This window comes from Zootoca vivipara, chromosome 6, assembly GCF_963506605.1.
Source record: "Zootoca vivipara chromosome 6, rZooViv1.1, whole genome shotgun sequence".
Classification (NCBI taxonomy): domain Eukaryota; kingdom Metazoa; phylum Chordata; class Lepidosauria; order Squamata; family Lacertidae; genus Zootoca; species Zootoca vivipara.
This window is the reverse complement of record NC_083281.1, coordinates 37488017-37505196: the sequence shown is the minus strand read 5'-3', so window position 1 is coordinate 37505196 and position 17180 is coordinate 37488017. Positions and strand designations below refer to the sequence as shown.

General features: G+C 43.5%; 1 protein-coding gene across 1 annotated transcript; it reads right to left on the bottom strand.

The window, feature by feature from the left end:
* Positions 1-7: 7 nt before the first annotated feature.
* On the bottom strand, positions 8-16103 carry FUCA1 (alpha-L-fucosidase 1). The gene is made up of 8 exons (XM_035119388.2): positions 15703-16103; positions 11765-11899; positions 11496-11633; positions 10308-10413; positions 8660-8860; positions 7422-7612; positions 5251-5350; positions 8-2609 (listed from the first exon to the last, which is right to left on the bottom strand). The coding sequence occupies exons 1-8, from the start codon at positions 16077-16079 to the stop codon at positions 2469-2471; spliced, it is 1389 nt and encodes a 462-aa protein (XP_034975279.2). The 5' UTR covers positions 16080-16103; the 3' UTR covers positions 8-2468.
* Positions 16104-17180: the final 1077 nt, after the last annotated feature.

Below are 17180 nucleotides of genomic sequence, written 5' to 3'. Positions count from 1 at the left end.
GCAATGCTTTTACTTCAATTCCAATGTTTTATTATTTTTGCAAAACCAACATTTGAAATCAGATATGAAAAACAGAAAAGGCACTGTGATCAATACATTGCAGAATAACACATCAGAAGGACAACTCATACTGTGTGGTTGTTTGGCTTTATGAATTTTTTTTTTTTAAAAAATAAACATCAGATTTATAGTCATTCATTTACAGAGTTGCACCGTACAAGTTTCCCTTTGAAATATAGATACTGTCTGTTGTATTTTGTCATTATAGGCCATATAATGGAGGTGATGAAATCACCTGTTATAGTTGCTAAGCAAATGCAACACACTCCTTAAACCTGCTGGGATCTACTGCATTGCTTGATCGTAGTCTAGAGCCCATCGTGGGGGCGGCAGAATGCAGTTGATTGCCACATACCCCTTGCAGCAGAGATGGAGAACCTGTAGTCCTGCAGATGTTGCACAGCTACAAATTCCATTCTCCTCAACAGGCTGGTGCAGATGGGAGCAGGAATGTAACATCTGTAGTGCCACAGATCCCACATCCATCCCTTGCAGGGTCAACGTTTCAACCCAATGACTCATACCCTTCACTCAGAGCCACACTTGCCCCCAATTGCATGATTAGCTTGTACTTTTGGAGCACAAGAACATCCTCAAGAAACGGGGTAAAAGGTTTATATGCTATGGAAGTTTATATGTTATGGAAGTTTATATGCTATAGTTTATATGTTACCAACATGGTATCCTCCTGATGTTGGACTACAACTTCCATCAGCCACAGCTAACATGACTAGTTGTCAGGGATGTTCGAGTCCAACATCTAGAGGGCACCAGATTTGCTACCCTTGACATAAGGGAAGGGCCTAGCTAAGGAAAAACAGGGTGAGATGAGCAGCCCTTGGTGAAAGTTTCTAAATTTTGCCAGCCATGCCTGTGGAAAAGGCACCTAATGCCAAATGCAGCAATATAAATTAACTGGATGTTTCAAGCTAGCATTAACTCTTCATCATAGAATGCATGAGAAAGGCAAGTGAGGGACCAGCTACTTTTCTTATTTACAAATGAATTCTTAATTGATTTGTAAGCCTAGACCTTGAAACCCATTCCAAGAGTGTCCTTTTCCTGTTCTACATGGGCTCATGTTCCACTTTTTGCAAGGGATGAACTTACACAATTCTGAAAACATGAAGGTCATATCATCACTGGCTTCCAAGAACAAAGTTGTTTTGTTCCCCTCAAATCACTGCACCAAAATCTGGCATTTAATTATCTATTGCCCCACAACTGTGATGTATTGGTGGCTTGTTACCAGTGATTCTAGTTAATTCTGTGTTCCCTCCCATTGGACTTTGCTGGTTTGTGAACTTAGATACAAGGCCTCTCCTTTCCACTTCCAAGCAAAACACTTTTCAGAAGCTTTCAAAATTCTAATTAGTACCTCATCATACTAATGGTCTATGTTTTGGACATATATTTTTTGGTGTTCATACTTATTGGATGGGGCAGTTATTCATGTTTTTGAGTGATTTTTGTGAATGAACACTTAAAATAGTTATTTTGTTTTATACTTAGTAGATCTGTTTCATTTTGATTTTTTTTATTTATTGTCGACTGTATGCTGTTGTCTCTGGAAACTCCTTTGTGACTCCTCCAGTGTAAAGTAATACATAAATGGGAGACCTGCTCTAATTCAACTGAGATCAATTGCTGAGCTCTGCTCATTTCACCCCTAATCGATGGCCTAAGTTTGCACGTCACAGTATACCAGGTAATGGTTTGCTGGAATGTACTTTTCAGAGCTGTTTTTGTCCCTTTCCTGCAAGTGGACCCAAACCATGATCCCTGGCTTAGCATCAGAGCAAAACAAACCATGACCCCAGTTTTGGAGGTAATGCTAAGCCAGGAATCATGGTTTCTTTTGCTCTAACAAAGCATCATCAGTAAGCCAAGAACAAACCTTGGCTACAGATCAGGGTATGTTGAGGCTGAAATAAACCACAATTTCTGCTTCAGGTGTAATGCTAAGGCAAGGATCACAGTTTATTTCAAGCTAAGTGGCCAAGATCACAATAACTTTGGTGTTCAGTTAGCCACTAGGTATAGTTCCCCATAACATGTGAGTGAAGTGGAACTCACTACAGCCCAAGCTAATTTCCCCAAGAAGTTACTGGAGAGAGTTCTTATTCCGTGCAAATGATGCTCAATGCATTACAGCAGAATGCTTTTGGACATTTGTGTCAGGCAAATTAAATCCTGCTGGGAGAGTGCCCGTTTTTCGGTTTCTCCCTGCTGAAATGCAACATCTAAGGATTGCTAACACATAAAACATTGCATTTAATTGCAGACCCATCTTTTAAGCCCTGCCCACCCACCATTTCAAACCCATTCATGCCAGTAATCACACCAGCTTGAATGGTTTGTCACTGAGAGAGAAACAGACGTTCCTCAATTTCCTTCCAACTTCACCATCATGCCACTCCCACTAGCTTAAGAGTCCAGCCATGCTGTAGACGGAGAAGTGAAGGAATAGCAGAGGGCAGCATGATCTTCAGTCCTTTGTCTGGGGCTACCTGCCATTTCAAAGGTTCAGAGAATCCCAACATAGTCACCTACAACAAGGAAACAAAAGGTGTTAATTTGTTACTTTATACAAAAACATTGTAAGATATTAGGCTGGTTCACATAGCTAGCAATCTCCATATCAGCCTTGCAGAGCATGTGGAACCACCAAACGGCTCATAACCTGGCTAGTAATGTATACTGTATTATGATTGCACATCTTTTCTCAGTGACATGGCCACCCCTCCGCAGCATCCTAGCTGGGCCATGAGCTCAATGCAGGTACTGTGTGTTAATCAGTGAGTAGTAGTGGTTAGTGTTAAGACTGGGAGACCAGGGTCCAAATCCCCACTTATCCATGAAGCTCACTAGGGGATCCTGGACCAGTCACAGTCTCTCAGTCTAACCCACCTCACAGGGTTGCTGTGAGGAGAAAATGGAGTGGGGGAGCACCATGTACACTGCTTTAAGCTTCTTGGAATTGTGGGATATAAACATGAGAAATATAAATAAACAGCTACTGCAAGAAGGATCCCATTGCGCTAAACAGCTCACTGTCTTCAAACCATTCAGAATTAGGGTGGAAGGACTGTTCAGAATAAAGCACAATGATTTCAGAAATATCACCTGCTTCATAAGCGTTTCCAAGAAAGGAAGAGTATGGAAATGGCAAGTTTCAATTAGGGTTAAGGTTTTCACTGTGCTCTTTAAGAGAAAACTGTACCACTGTAAAAACAAACTGTACCAAGATTGTAAGGAGGGGACTGCCTTTATCAAGCTTATTGCAGTTAAGAAAATACCAAGAATGAGAAAAAGTAACTTTAAGGTACAGACATTTGCCAAGCACCTGCTTACTGGCTTAAGGCCTGAAGAGTTTAGGGATTGTGGGTACCTGAACAGGTACAAAACAACAGCTGCTTCCTTCCCAACACACTACCCACCTGCACAGATTGATCTCTTGTCAGAAATGAGGAAGTAAAAAGTGATTGCAGTGCACGGGGTAGACCACATACACAGGATGCAAGCGGAAGCAAATAACATTCTTATAAAGTGGCATTTAACGATGTGAACTCTGTTTTCAGATGGCATTTTGCTGTTTAAGTCTATTACAGAACATTCTGGCTACAATGGCCTGTTGAAGGGAGGGGCATCTCTGATTATTTGCGGCAATCTAATTTTCTGAAGAGTCACAGGGCAATTTTAGGAGTGAAAACCTGCGGCTGCCAGATGGCACAGCAAGATGGGAACATGTGCGAACCCTGAAAGCTCTACACTGCCCGCCTGTGGGCTACCAGGTCTGATTCAAGGTGTTAAAGATGGCCTAAAAGCCCTAACCAGCTTTGGGCCCAAATATCTGCTAGAGCATCTGCTCCAATGCCAGACAGCTTGATCTTAAAATCAGCCAGTGAGAAGGGGGAGGGAGCAGCTCTGTTCACAGCCCCCGCCAGGATTCAGGGTGAGGGGATGTACTGTATAGAAGGAACTTTTCTGTGGTAAGGCCCCATCTCTGGAATGATCTTCTTCTACAAGTGAATTTCAGTTCAATTTATTTATGCAGTCTTATAATAGAAGATTTACCCTGAGCAGCAATATATGTGTTTTAATTAGCTGCTACAATTTCCCCCCTCATTTGAATATGCTTTAGTTATATATGCTGTATTTTTGTTGATATGTTTTGATGTATATCACCCTGAGCTCTTTCTGAGACAGGGCTAATTATAAATATCCCAAATAAATTAATCTCTTGGAAATACTCAGCAACTATATTGACCACTGACAGGCTGCCTTCCTACACTGTAGTTACTACTTCTCCTGCTGCCCACCTCACCCAACTGCATTACTTACAAGGAGCAGAGGCTGCAGCCTCTGGGTTAATTTATAGCCTCCCCACAAAAGGAAGAGAAGAGAATCTGGGAAGGCACGTGACTGATAGGGAAATGCAAACAATGCACTCCTATCATTTTCTGGTGTGGGCATCATAGTGACCTGGAGCCAGCTATAAGACCAGCGAATCTGCAGCCCTAAAGTGGGCAAGAGCAATGCATGGGGTGGGGGAGATGGAAGGAGCTACTTGCCTTCATGCTGGGCAGTTTTCCCTGCCCCTCAGAGGTCAAACCCAGCTAATCAGATAACTGGGGAGGTGCCCTAACAGCATGAAGATGCAGGTTCAACTCTTGGTATTTCCAGTTAAAAAGATCTCAAGAAGCAGAGCTAGGAGAGAGCTTTGCCCAAGACCATCAGCAGCCATGTTCAGGATCAGGAACAATCCAGCCTCCTCTTGGACAGTCAGGGTTTAAGTTGCCATCATTTAGCAGAAATGGGTACCCATATATGGAGCACATGAACATGGGTGATATGAAGTGATACTTGAAGGGGTACTTTGCCTTTCCAGAGCAAATATGCGTATGAATCTGATATGGAGATTCTGTGTTGCATTTCCTTTCAAGCGAAATCCAGCACAACTTCTACTGTATCTTGGCAAAGGTAACTGAGAGGGCACTTATTTGGTCAACCCTGGTATAGACGGACCAATAGCCAGACTAAGGTAATTTCATATTCGGATTGAATACGGGGTATTCAAGTTCCTACTAGAGAATTATTCTTTGTCATAACAGAGGTTTAAGAAATGTTAAAAACTATTGAGATGCCAGTAGATGCAATTTTCAGGCCTGCTTTCCCTTCTTTCCTTACTTTAGTAGTTGCAGATGAGACAGGTGATGGAAGAATCAACACACTGCTTTCTGGCCAAGTCAAGAAGATGGCATAGACTGTTGCTCCCTTTGAAGTGTACCTGAGAAAATACATTGCAAAGCAAAGTTGTGGAAAGAAACACAAAAATTCCAAAGCAAAGAAAAAGCACCTATCTTTTGCAGGAGTAGAACATCTGTTTCGGAAATACCTTCCCTTGCTGATGTTTGCAGGGATCTAGTGCTTCTTCCACCCTCTCATGTTGTGGCTGCGTGGCCAAGAATGATGAAAGCCTCAAAGTCCACCTTTACACTCACACCCCCTAAAAGCAAACATTGCATGACAGTCTGTCCTTGCTTTTCAACTGCTGCCGTCACCAACTTGGAGGTGGGTCTGGCAGGGGCCTGTGCAAACTTTCCATTAGAGTTCTATGCTGGGCTATTCTCTTTTAAATGTTCTCTGCTCCTGAAAGACTTTCAGAATTGGTATTCTCTCATCTCTGCCTCTACTTAGGATTTAGCGCATCACCATGTCATAGCTGATGTATACAGGGGAGCTTTTAATAGCAAAAATTATTCCTGCAATGAATGGGGGTTGAACTAGATGATTCAATTCTGTGATCTATGAAAAGCTGTCTTGGAGATAATTGGTGAAATGGCAATGTGTGCATCTTTTAGATAAATAAAATAACTACCCCCAATGTAGCAAATACCAAAAAGTCAACCAAGATTTAAAAGTGTAACCAGCATTTAAACAAAACAAAGCCAGCTGTGGTTTCAGATGTTAAATCTAATACGAACCTTCTCATTAAGTAAAATAAAGCAAAGCACAGCAAGAAAGGAAAGCATTAATCTGAATAGCAAACCTTCATGGGCTTTGGGTGCTGAAAGAGTAGAGAACTGCAGTCCAATCAAATACTCTGACAGCCTGCGTCACCTGTGATTGGCGATACTTTATGTCTTTTTCTAAGGTGAGGCCTCTTGCATTTCAGTTTTCTTTGAACTACTGCAGCACATGCAAAAGGTCTGCCCTTCTTACTACCTCAGTAAAATAGTGTCTTGGTAATAAAGTTTGGTTACCAGACGTCCCAGTTTCCCAGGGACAGTCCCTGGATTTACAAATTTGTCCCCGGACAAAATCCATCCCCAGAATGTCCCCGGATTTCATTTAATGTCCCGGGATTTATATTTTAAGTGTTGTAGATTTATTAGTAGGGAATGAATGTTGTGTGATTGGTTCAATGGCACAAGACACATCATATGGGGATTTTCCGGCAAGGCAAAATGGCGGGCGTCATGGCAATGAGCAGCTCCTGAAGCCAGCCAGAGCCAACTGCACTACCAGGCTGGCTCCAGGCTGCTGAGACTGCCGCTGCCAAGGGCGAACCGTGGACGCCCGGCGCGTCAACTGGGGGAACCGCTTTTAAAAAAAACTGGGGGAACTGCTGACACACACCCCCTGCATGACCTGAATCGAGCCAGGAGCAAGAGCGCCTGGCCACCCAGCCAACTGCCCAATGGTGCTCTGGGGCCAGTAAAAACTCCGGAGCTGACGCAAGGAGAAGAGGAGGAGGAGGAGGAGAGAGAAAGAGGAAGGAGAAAATGAGGGGAGCCCTGACTTTGCCGCACCCCTGCTGCTGCCGCTGAGGAGGAGAGGTAGGAGAGCACCAGGAGGGCAAGGACATGTGACCGAGCCCAGGCCCAACCCAAGCCTACTCCATGGCGACTAGTGCTCCAAGAGAGCAGGCTGAGGCCCAGAGGAAGGCCACACGACAGAGGAGACCACAGAAGAAATAATTTTTTAATTTTTTAAAATAATTATAAAAACATTTTCCCCCTCTTTTCAAAAAAGAAAAGTGTCCCCGGATTCTTTGAAAAAAATCTGGTAACCTTATAATAAAGGCTTATAGAGACTAGATTTTCTTTCATACCTGAATCTGTGTAAGATACTACAAAAGGAATTTTGTGTAAGTGTCCTCGTTCCTAAAGAGGTTCTAACACAGTTTACTCATCACATTAAGAAGGCCAACACTGCAACCAAATATACATGAAGACACTGTGACATTGTGACATTGCTATGAAAATGATGGTACAACTACAGGTAGCTGAAGCATTAGAGGCTACCTCCCTGAATCTTCAAGAAGCAGCCCCCTTTTGTATTAGTTTTTGCCATACCATGTGCTGCAATTGCAATTCTCCTTTTGTATTCTCCATGGCTTTGATTCATAAATGGCCTCCCCATTAATGCCTAGCCACTTCCCAAGGGCTAGGAGCCTTTCTTGGAAGACTGGAGCGATCACCCCTTCTTTCGTGGGCCCCACATTGAGAAGATAGTTTCCACCATAGCTCACAGTTTGCACAAGTTCCTGTGGTAAAGACAGAAACAGAACATATAAACATTTTTCAGTCAAGAGAGAAAGAAAGCCATTCCCCAAAGGAGCAATAAAATTGCAAGTGCCTGTTTGAGTCAACTAGTTCAGTCCTTTACACTGAAAAAGGATACTCTAGAACAGGGGAGACAACATGGTCCACAATACCTCAAAGACCACTTCTCCCCATATGAACCAACCTGGACCCTGCACTCATCCTCTGAGGCCCTTCTTCATGTGCCTTCTCTGCTAGAGGTCCGGACAGTGGCAACATGACAACGGGCCTTTTCTGCAGGGGCTCCCCATTTGTAGAATGCTCTCCCCAGGGAGGCTCTCCTGGCACCTTCACTACAATCTTTAAGTGCCAGGCAAACACTCTCTAAACAGGTCTTTGGCCTTTAACTATCTGTGATCTTTTAGAAGTGAATGAGATGTTTTTAATGTCCTTCTCTTTCCTCTTGGTTTTAATGTATCTATGTTGGGTTTACTGTCTGTTCGTAAGTCGCTTTGGGTTTCAGTGGGCAAGATAAAGCAACTAGCAAATGTTAATAATAATAATAATAATAATAATAATAATAATAATAATAATTTATTATTTATACCCCGCCCATCTGGCCGGGTTCCCCCCTAATAGTAGTTGTCAAGGATGACGGCAGCTGTAGTCCAACATCCGGGGGGGGGGGACAACAACACATCAGCCACCCTGCTCTAGAACAACCCAGACACCTGCCTCCTTTTTCCTGAAAGACTTAGGAAATTCCATAACCTCACAAGCATCCAACAGTATAGTCGGTTTGGGGAAGATTGAAAAAGCCTATTTTTTAAGATACTGAGCTTCTCCAGCACCATTTACATGTGTTTAAGCTGAAGTACAAAAGTATCTAGCATTTTCCTAAAGAATGTGGCCTACTTTAACTAGAGATGGGGCTCAATTCAAACCTCTGCTCTGGCTGTTGCAACCTCCAGGCAACTCTCTGCAAGCTTTTGCAACATCATTGTTGGACAGCCAATCCTTGGCCTTTGTTTACACTTCTAAGTGCTCACCTGAATGATGCTGGATTCATCCATGAGTTCATTGATTTGCATGTTGCTTCGATACCCCCAAGAACTCCTGTCAATAGAGCTGCACATCTCCCACTTGTGGTCTGGCAGAGTGCCAGGCTTGTATTTATCTTGACAGTTATAGTAGCCTCCATGGTGGCAAGAGCAATTGATGCCCCATCGATCATTCACCACTACAGTATCCTAGAGGGAGAGATTCATAGGAAATAACTGCAGCTGTTTTGCCTTATGCTACAATCTTCAATAATTACAGGTGCGTGTGAAATCCTCCAGATAAAACAGAGCTTAATGTTTCAGGATAAAAATGGAAGTATCCAGTGTGTTCTGCTCGTCCACTTTGCTTTGGATCAAAGACGGGGGACAGCAACACGTGGACCTATAGATGGCTGTAGAATCCCTGTTAGCACTCTGAAGAAAGTGGCCTCATTCACACAAAAGCATGACTTGTGTCTGAGCTGGAATGAGCCTTAACAAAGGCTTGGGCTTGCGCCCAGCTCCCTGACAGTGCAGTGAGGATAAAGACTTTGCTACAGTTTAGTTCCAATATCACAGAATCCTGGCTTGTTGTCTGCCCATTCCCAGATGACTGCAGCATTGGGTGGCAATCAGCATGTGGGAATGAGCTGCTGCTGGTGGAATTTCCGTATCATCTCACCTTAAGCAAATGCCTTTCAGCTAAGTTTGTACATACATTCAGCCGTCTAGTTGCAGTAACAGACTGGATGAGGGTGCTGGATGGAGATAGGCTGCCTATGCTCTGGTAACATTGCATTAAGTCTAGTATAACGTGTTATATGTGGGGCTACCTCTGAAGAGGCTTCATGAACTTCAGCTGGTGCAAAATCTGGCTGCCATATTTATAAGTGGAACTGGGACGATGAATAATCTAATAACAGCTGTACTTGCTTTCAGCTGATTTCCAGGTCAAATTCAAAGTGCTAATTTTAACCTATAAAGTTTCATATGGATGAGCACTCTATTGCCCCTTCCCTTATGAACCTGCTCAGAACCCCCTGGTCATCTCTGGAGCCCTTTTCTGAATACCATCTCCAAAGGAGGTGCAGAAGGTCACCGCGTGAGAAAGTGGCTTTTCTCTTAGAGGCTCCCTACCTTTGGATCACTTTCCCCAGAAAGGTGCACCTGGCTGCAAACCTAACATCTTTTCACTGTCGGATTGGTTTTTTTAAAAAAATACTGTACACCCAAATATTTGAATACTGACATCATTCTCTCCCTAGCTCAATGGAAGGTTTTTAGCTGCTTATGGTTTTGCGGTGATTGTGTGTGATTAATTTTATGGCAGGAAGTGCACTCTTGGAGGGACACTTAGTGTGATCTTTTTTAGTTATTGTAGTTGTAGGTTTAAATATTTGTTTATAAACTGCCATGAGAACTTTGGGTATAATAAGGCAACACATATATAATCATAACCATAAGCTGATCCTGCATCAGAAGCAATTCATACATCTCACCCCGGAGGAAAGGGGCGGAATTTACAAAGGAGCACAAAAATGCGACAACCCCATATACCAGAAACCATTCTAAGAGATTCATCTCAAACGCAAACAAGGAGACTACCCAGTTCTTAACCTTTTTAACTGATCAGTAAACATGAAGGAAATTGAGATACCTTGACTGGACTGTCATTGTAAAGCCAGGCGAGGAAAGAGGTTGAGTTCCAGTAAGTATCTGGTGCCTCCCAGTCTCCATCAGACCAAATGAGATCTGGCTTGTATCTAAGATGCAAGTACCGTTGCGTCATAAGTCTGAGTTGGTCTTTCTGCAGATGAGCCACTAATAGCTGCTTGTGGTATTCAATTATTTTGTAAATGCATTACAACAATTTATACCCCACCTTTCTACACCAAGTGTGCTAACTGCACTTGTCTACAAATGACCGGGTGGACAGAAGCCTATTGTGCCAGTCGTCTGCATGCAAGAAACCTACATTCTTATTACAAAACTGGAGTTCTTTGTGTACTACAAACATCTTTTAGAAATGACAAAGTTATAAGGTTGCATATGTACTGCAGTTCCATAAAGCATAAAATTGGACACCAGGTACAGAACTTGAGTGGGTTCCCCCCCCCCAAAAAAAAATTCCTAGCTCTCTCATCTGTAAAGATATGCTTGAAAGTCTGTCAGTGTTGTTTGCTGAAATTCTGGAAGCCACTATGGGCAAAACAAAAGGGATTGACCTTTACACTCACTAAGACTGCAATCCTATGCACACTTACCTGCAAGCAAACCCCACTGAACACAGTACAATTTACATCTGAGTAAACATGCCTACAATAGAGCTGAAGGGGGTGGGACAAAGCTTGGCTACCATTTCTAAATAAGTAACCATGACAGGGCCTGAGAGGCAGGGCTTCAGTGGCTTGCCCAGCTATTTCCCCCTCTAAGACTATCAAAACAATACAGTACATGCATATGCATATATAGCCCTGACATATATATCCTGCCCTTCCTCAAGGAGATCAAGACACTGCATATGAACTTACTCATTTCATCCTAACAACAACCCACCAAGGTAGTTTAAGGGGACACATAGTGAACCATTTGAGATTTCATAGCTAAGTCATGGTTTCGCTGTAGGAAACATGGTGGTAGAATGTTGGGACTATGGCAGAGGAGGCCTATGCAACTTTATACAGCCCCTTACAATCTGTTAAGTGTTGCATGAACAATAACTATCTACCATGGCAACAAGTAGCAAGGGGGAACCTCTGAGCAACCCAATTTACTTGAAACTCTCACTTTGCTCAATGGGGCTTGGTAGGGAGCAAGCATGTAAGTGGAGGTTGTTCAATCTTACCTCAAAACAAGGTCATAAAGCTCAGGCAGGGTCTTGCCATAGACAAAAAGCTGACTCTTGAAGCCATTTTTTTTGTCCAATAAATAGAGCGGGTTAAACCATTCATAGAGGGAATGGTACAGTCCATAGTGTATGTTCCTAAAGATGAAACAAATGGGGAAACACAGAAATAGAATTAGATAGGTCTGGATGTCAGCAGAAGGCTGTGAAGCCCAGGCCCCTGCACAGCAATGAGCTTCCACTCCCCACTTGTTAACCCACATAGATACCTTTCTCTGAGAGCATCCCCCAGTTCACCCACCAAGTCTCGATGGGGCCCCGTATCTACTGAATTCCAGTTCCATGACACGGTGGACCCCCAGTTGGTGAAGCCTTCATGATGCTTTGTAGTCAACACCACATATCTGTAGGCACCAAAACCACAGGATTAGAAGGGAAGAAAATTAATCAACAATATTCCCAAATCTAACAGGGAGCGTAGGTGAGAGCTGGAGAGACTAGACCAAGATGGGGCTTCCCAACTTTGTTAAATCACTTCATTTTCTCTCACTCTGGCTGCACTTCCAGACCGCCACTATTTTAATGTGAGATTCAATCATGTACCAGCTAATTAAGGTTGTACAATTATAGCTGATTGGGAGGTCTCGCAGAAAACCCACTTCCCAAAAGGTCTGACTTTTTGCAATAAGCAACAGGAAAATGCACTGGAAAGTTGGGATAACATTTGCTTTGATGCAATGGCATTTAACCACCCCACAAACAAATTAGAATGAATGCTCATTAAATAGCCAATGACATCTAATCTCCCTGCAACCAAATTAGGATAAACGCTTAATAAACAAGTCAGCCTGAAAGACACTTAAGTTATGCTTCTATTTTGCTTTCTCCCTGTGTACAGTACTTTTCAAGACACTGTAAAAACTTTTAACTATTGCTAGTGTATTCTGTTATCTTCTGCAAAAACACAGGTCTCTTCTTTTATTCTTTCCCAGTTTGATGACTGAAATTCTCTTTGTAGGCTCTCTCAGATTCACCCTTTCTCCTCCATTCTTATTTCTGGTGCCTGTACAGCTGGGTTTTTTCCATTTCTTGTTTTGCTGGCTTCCCTGTTTCTTCATTGCCCTACATTTTATCCAGTTACTACTTTCCTTTTTTCCCCTTTTCATACTCTGGCCCCTTATCTCTCTTCCTCTCTGCGAGTGATTGAACTTCTTCTCCAAAATCTTTGACCTCTTGTAACTTCTGCAATGACTTCCCCATTCCACTTCATTTTGTATCCTTCCCCCTCCTTTTACTGTATTGTTTTCTATGAATTGTTGTTGTTTAGTCGTTTAGTCGTGTCCGACTCTTCGTGATCCCATGGACCATAGCACTTATCTATGGATAAGTCCTTTTAAATCAAGGGTCGTATACATTGCTATTCCGACTCAGAGCAGACCCAATGAAGATAATGAACATAACTAACTTAAGTCCAACATGCTACTGAGGAAGAGCAGAGGACAAGTACAAGTAGATTCAGAGCTGATGAAGCGGCTGGGCCAAAGTTGAAAGGTCGCTCAGTTGCGGATATGCCTGGAATCGAAAGGAAAGTCCAATGCTGTAAAGAAAAATATTGCATAGGAACCTGGAATATAAGAATCATGAACCTTGGTAAACTAGATGTGGTCAAAAATGAGATGGCAAGAATAAATATTGACATCCTGGGCATCAGTGAACTAAAATGGGTGGGAATGGGCGAATTCAGTTCGGATGACCATCATATCTACTACTGTGGGCAAGAATCCCGTAAAAGAAATGGAGTGGCCCTCATAGTCAACAAAAGAGTGGCGAAAGCTGTACTGGGATGCAATCTCAAAAATGATAGAATGATCTCGATATGAATCCAAGGCAGACCTTTTAACATCACAGTAATCCAAGTTTATGCACCAACTAGCGGTGCTGAAGAAACTGAAATTGACCAATTCTATGAAGACTTACACCACCTTCTAAAAATGACACCAAAGAAGGATGTTCTTCTCATTATAGGGGATTGGAATGCTAAAGTAGGGAGTCAAGAGATAAAAGGAACAACTGGCAAGTTTGGCCTTGGAGTGCAAAACAAAGCAGGGGAAAGGCTAATAGAGTTCTGTCAAGAGAACAAGCTGATCATTACAAACACCCTTTTCCAACAACACAAGAGACGACTCTACACATGGACATCACCAGATGGGCAGCATCAAATCAGATTGATTATATTCTCTGCATGAGGGACCCAGGTGGCGCTGTGGTTAAACCACTGAGCCTAGGGCTTGCTGATCAGAAGGTCGGCGGTTCGAATCCCTGTGACGGGGTGAGCTCCCGTTGCTTGGTCCCAGCTCCTGCCAACCTAGCAGTTCGAAAGCACGTCAAAATGCAAGTAGATAAATAGGAACCGCTACAGCGGGAAGGTAAACGGCGTTTCCATGTGCTGCTCTGGTTTGCCAGAAGCGGCTTTGTCATGCTGGCCACATGACCTGGAAGCTATACGCCGGCTCCCTCGGCCAATAATGCGAGATGAGCGCGCAACCCCAGAGTCGGTCACGACTGGACCTAATGGTCAGGGGTCCCTTTACCTTTATATTCTCTGCAGCCAAAGATGGAGAAGCCCAATACAGCCAGCAAAAACAAGACCTGGAGCTGATTGTGGCTCAGATCATCAGCTTCTTATAGCAAAATTCCAGCTTAAACTGAAGAAAGTAGGAAAAACCACTGGGCCAGTAAGACACAATCTAAATCAAATCCCTTATGAATACACAGTGGAAGTGAGGAACAGGTTTAAGGATTTAGATTTGGTGGACAGAGTGCCTGAAGAACTATGGATGGAGGCTCGTAACATTATACAGGAGGCAGCAACAAAAACCATCCCAATGAAAAGGAAATGCAAGAAAGCAAAATGGCTGTCCAATGAAGCCTTACAAATAGCAGGGGAGAGAAGGCAAGCAAAATGCGAGGGAGATAGTGAAAGATATAAGAAATTGAATGCAGATTTCCAAAAAATAGCAAGGAGAGACAAGAGGACCTTCTTAAACGAGCAATGCAAAGAAATAGAGGAAAACAACAGAATGGGAAAAACCAGAGATCTGTTCAAGAAAATTGGAGATATGAAAGGAACATTTCGTACAAAGATTACCATAATAAAGGACAAAGGTGGAAAGGACCTAACAGAAGCAGAAGACATCAAGAAGAGGTGGCAGGAATACACAGAGGAATTATACCAGAAAGATATGGAGGTCTCGTAACACCCCAGGTAGTGTAGTTGCTGACCTTGAGCCAGACATCTTGGAGAGTGAAGTCAAATGGGCCTTAGAAAGCACTGCTAATAACAAGGCCAGTGGAAGTGATGATATTCCAGCTGAACTATTTAAAATTTTAAAAGATGATGCTGTTAAGGTGCTACACCCAATATGCCAGCAAGTTTGGAAAACTCAGCAGTGGCCAGAGGATTGGAGAAGATCAGTCTACATCCCAATCCCAAAGAAGGGCAGTGCCAAATAATGCTCCAACTACCGCACAATTGCGCTCATTTCACACGCTAGCAAGGTTATGCTTAAAATTCTACAAGGCAGGCTTAAGCAGTATGTGGACCGAGAACTCCCAGAAGCTGGATTTCGAAGGGGCAGAGGAACCAGAGACCAAATTGCAAACATGCGCTGGATTATGGAGAAAGCTAGAGAGTTCCAGAAAAACGTCTACTTCTGCTTCATTGACTATGCAAAAGCCTTTGACTGTGTCGACCACAGCAAACTATGGCAAGCTCTTAAAGAAATGGGAGTGCCTGATCACCTCATCTGTCTCCTGAGAAATCTCTATGTGGGACAAGAAGCTACAGTTAGAACTGGATATGGAACAACTGATTGGTTCAAAATTGGGAAAGGAGTACGACAAGATTGTATATTGTCTCCCTGCTTATTTAACTTATATCCTGGTATTGTTTCTGTGATTGTTGTTTTAAACTGCTTTTGATGTGTTCTTTTCATGTTGTAGCCCACCCTGGGACCTTAGGGTGAAGGGCGGGAAATTCATAACAACAACTGCGATTAACGCAGTCCGCGCGGTGCTGTTTGTCACATGGATTATTATACACCATTATTATTAATATTATCATTGCTCAATCGTGCTAAGCTAATCCACAGGCCGGCCGATATGGAGAAGCGGCCTCTGCTGCCCGCTCCGCCCGTCTCCTGCTGACCTGGCGCCGGCCTGCTGGAAGAGCCGCGCCCACTGCCGGGGCTGGAAGTCGCGGGCGGTGAAGTGCGGGGCGAAGTCCTCGTAGCTGGTGCCAGGCGGGAAGCGCGCCTGGACGAAGCGGTCGAAGTCGGGCTGCTTCTCGCCCCGCCACTGCCACCAGAACCACTCGGAGCCCCAGGCCGGCACTGAGAAGACCCCCCAGTGGACAAACACGCCGACCTTGGCGGCGTCGAACCAGCCCGGCAGCGGCCGAGCATCCAAGCTGGGCCAGTCGGGGTTGTAACGCTGAGGGGGCGCCGAGGCAGAGGCTGCCCCGACCAAGCAGAGCCACCACGCCGCCGCCGCCGCCCACAGGAAAAGCCTCCGACCCCTCTCCATGTCTTTTCCCTCAGCAATCGCCGCTCAGAACGGCGCTTCCGGATTGGCGCCAGCAAGCGCTTCCCTCGGCCAATCGCAGCCTCGCTCCCATATGTAATCATGCATAATAAGCACGCGACAGGAGCGGAACTCGAGCAGCCTCCCAAGGACTTGGATCTCGAGAAAGGAAGTGGGCGATGTGGCTTGCACAGTAATTCGCAAGTCTTTCCCAAGGCGGCTTCCATACGAGGTTAAGATAGAAAGTCGTAACAACAGCCAAAAGAAAAATAAGCTGTCGCATAAACTCTGAATGGTAGCTCCAAAGGCAAGCCGGATGCACTGACTGCAGTACCAGATCAGGGTTCAAATTTCATAGTTGGGTAAAATAATAGAAATGGATAAGTGGGAAAGACTCTGGAGGGTAACCTGGAAATTCACGGCGTCAGAGGCAATTAGAGAAAACCTAATAAAAATGTTTTATCGGTGGTCTCTGACGCCGGTAAAGATCTATAAAATGTATAAAATTAAAGATAACAAGTGTTGGAGATGTCAGATGGAAACAGGCACATTTTTACATGTATGGTGGTATTGCGCTAAGATAAAGCCCTTTTGGAGTGGGGTAATGGAAGAGTTAAAGAAAATATTTAAATACAATATTAGGAAAACCCCAGAGTCTTTCCTACTAGGCATGGTTGAGCAAGAAGTAGAAAAAAAGGACGAGAAGATATTTTTGTACTCCGTAGCGGCAGCGAGAATTTTAATCGCTAAATTATGGAAATCCCAGGAAGTACCCACGATTAGAGATTGGCAAGAGAAGTTAATAAATTATATGGATCTGGCCAAACTGACAAATTCGATAAGGGGTGGTTCAAATAAAAAGTTTAATAACGATTGGGAAAAATTTGGAACATATTTGGAAGAACTTGGGTTTAAAACTAATATCTTGTAGAATTCCTAAGAGGAAAAAATTGGACGCAGTGAGAAAGTTTAATGATTCGTAGCCAGGGAGGAAGAGAAGGGGAAGTCAATTTTGAAAAGATGGAATTTTTATTTGAAGGTTTTTTGATTGTTTATTTGTATAGATATATTATTATTATTTTGGTCGTTATGTACTTTGTTGGA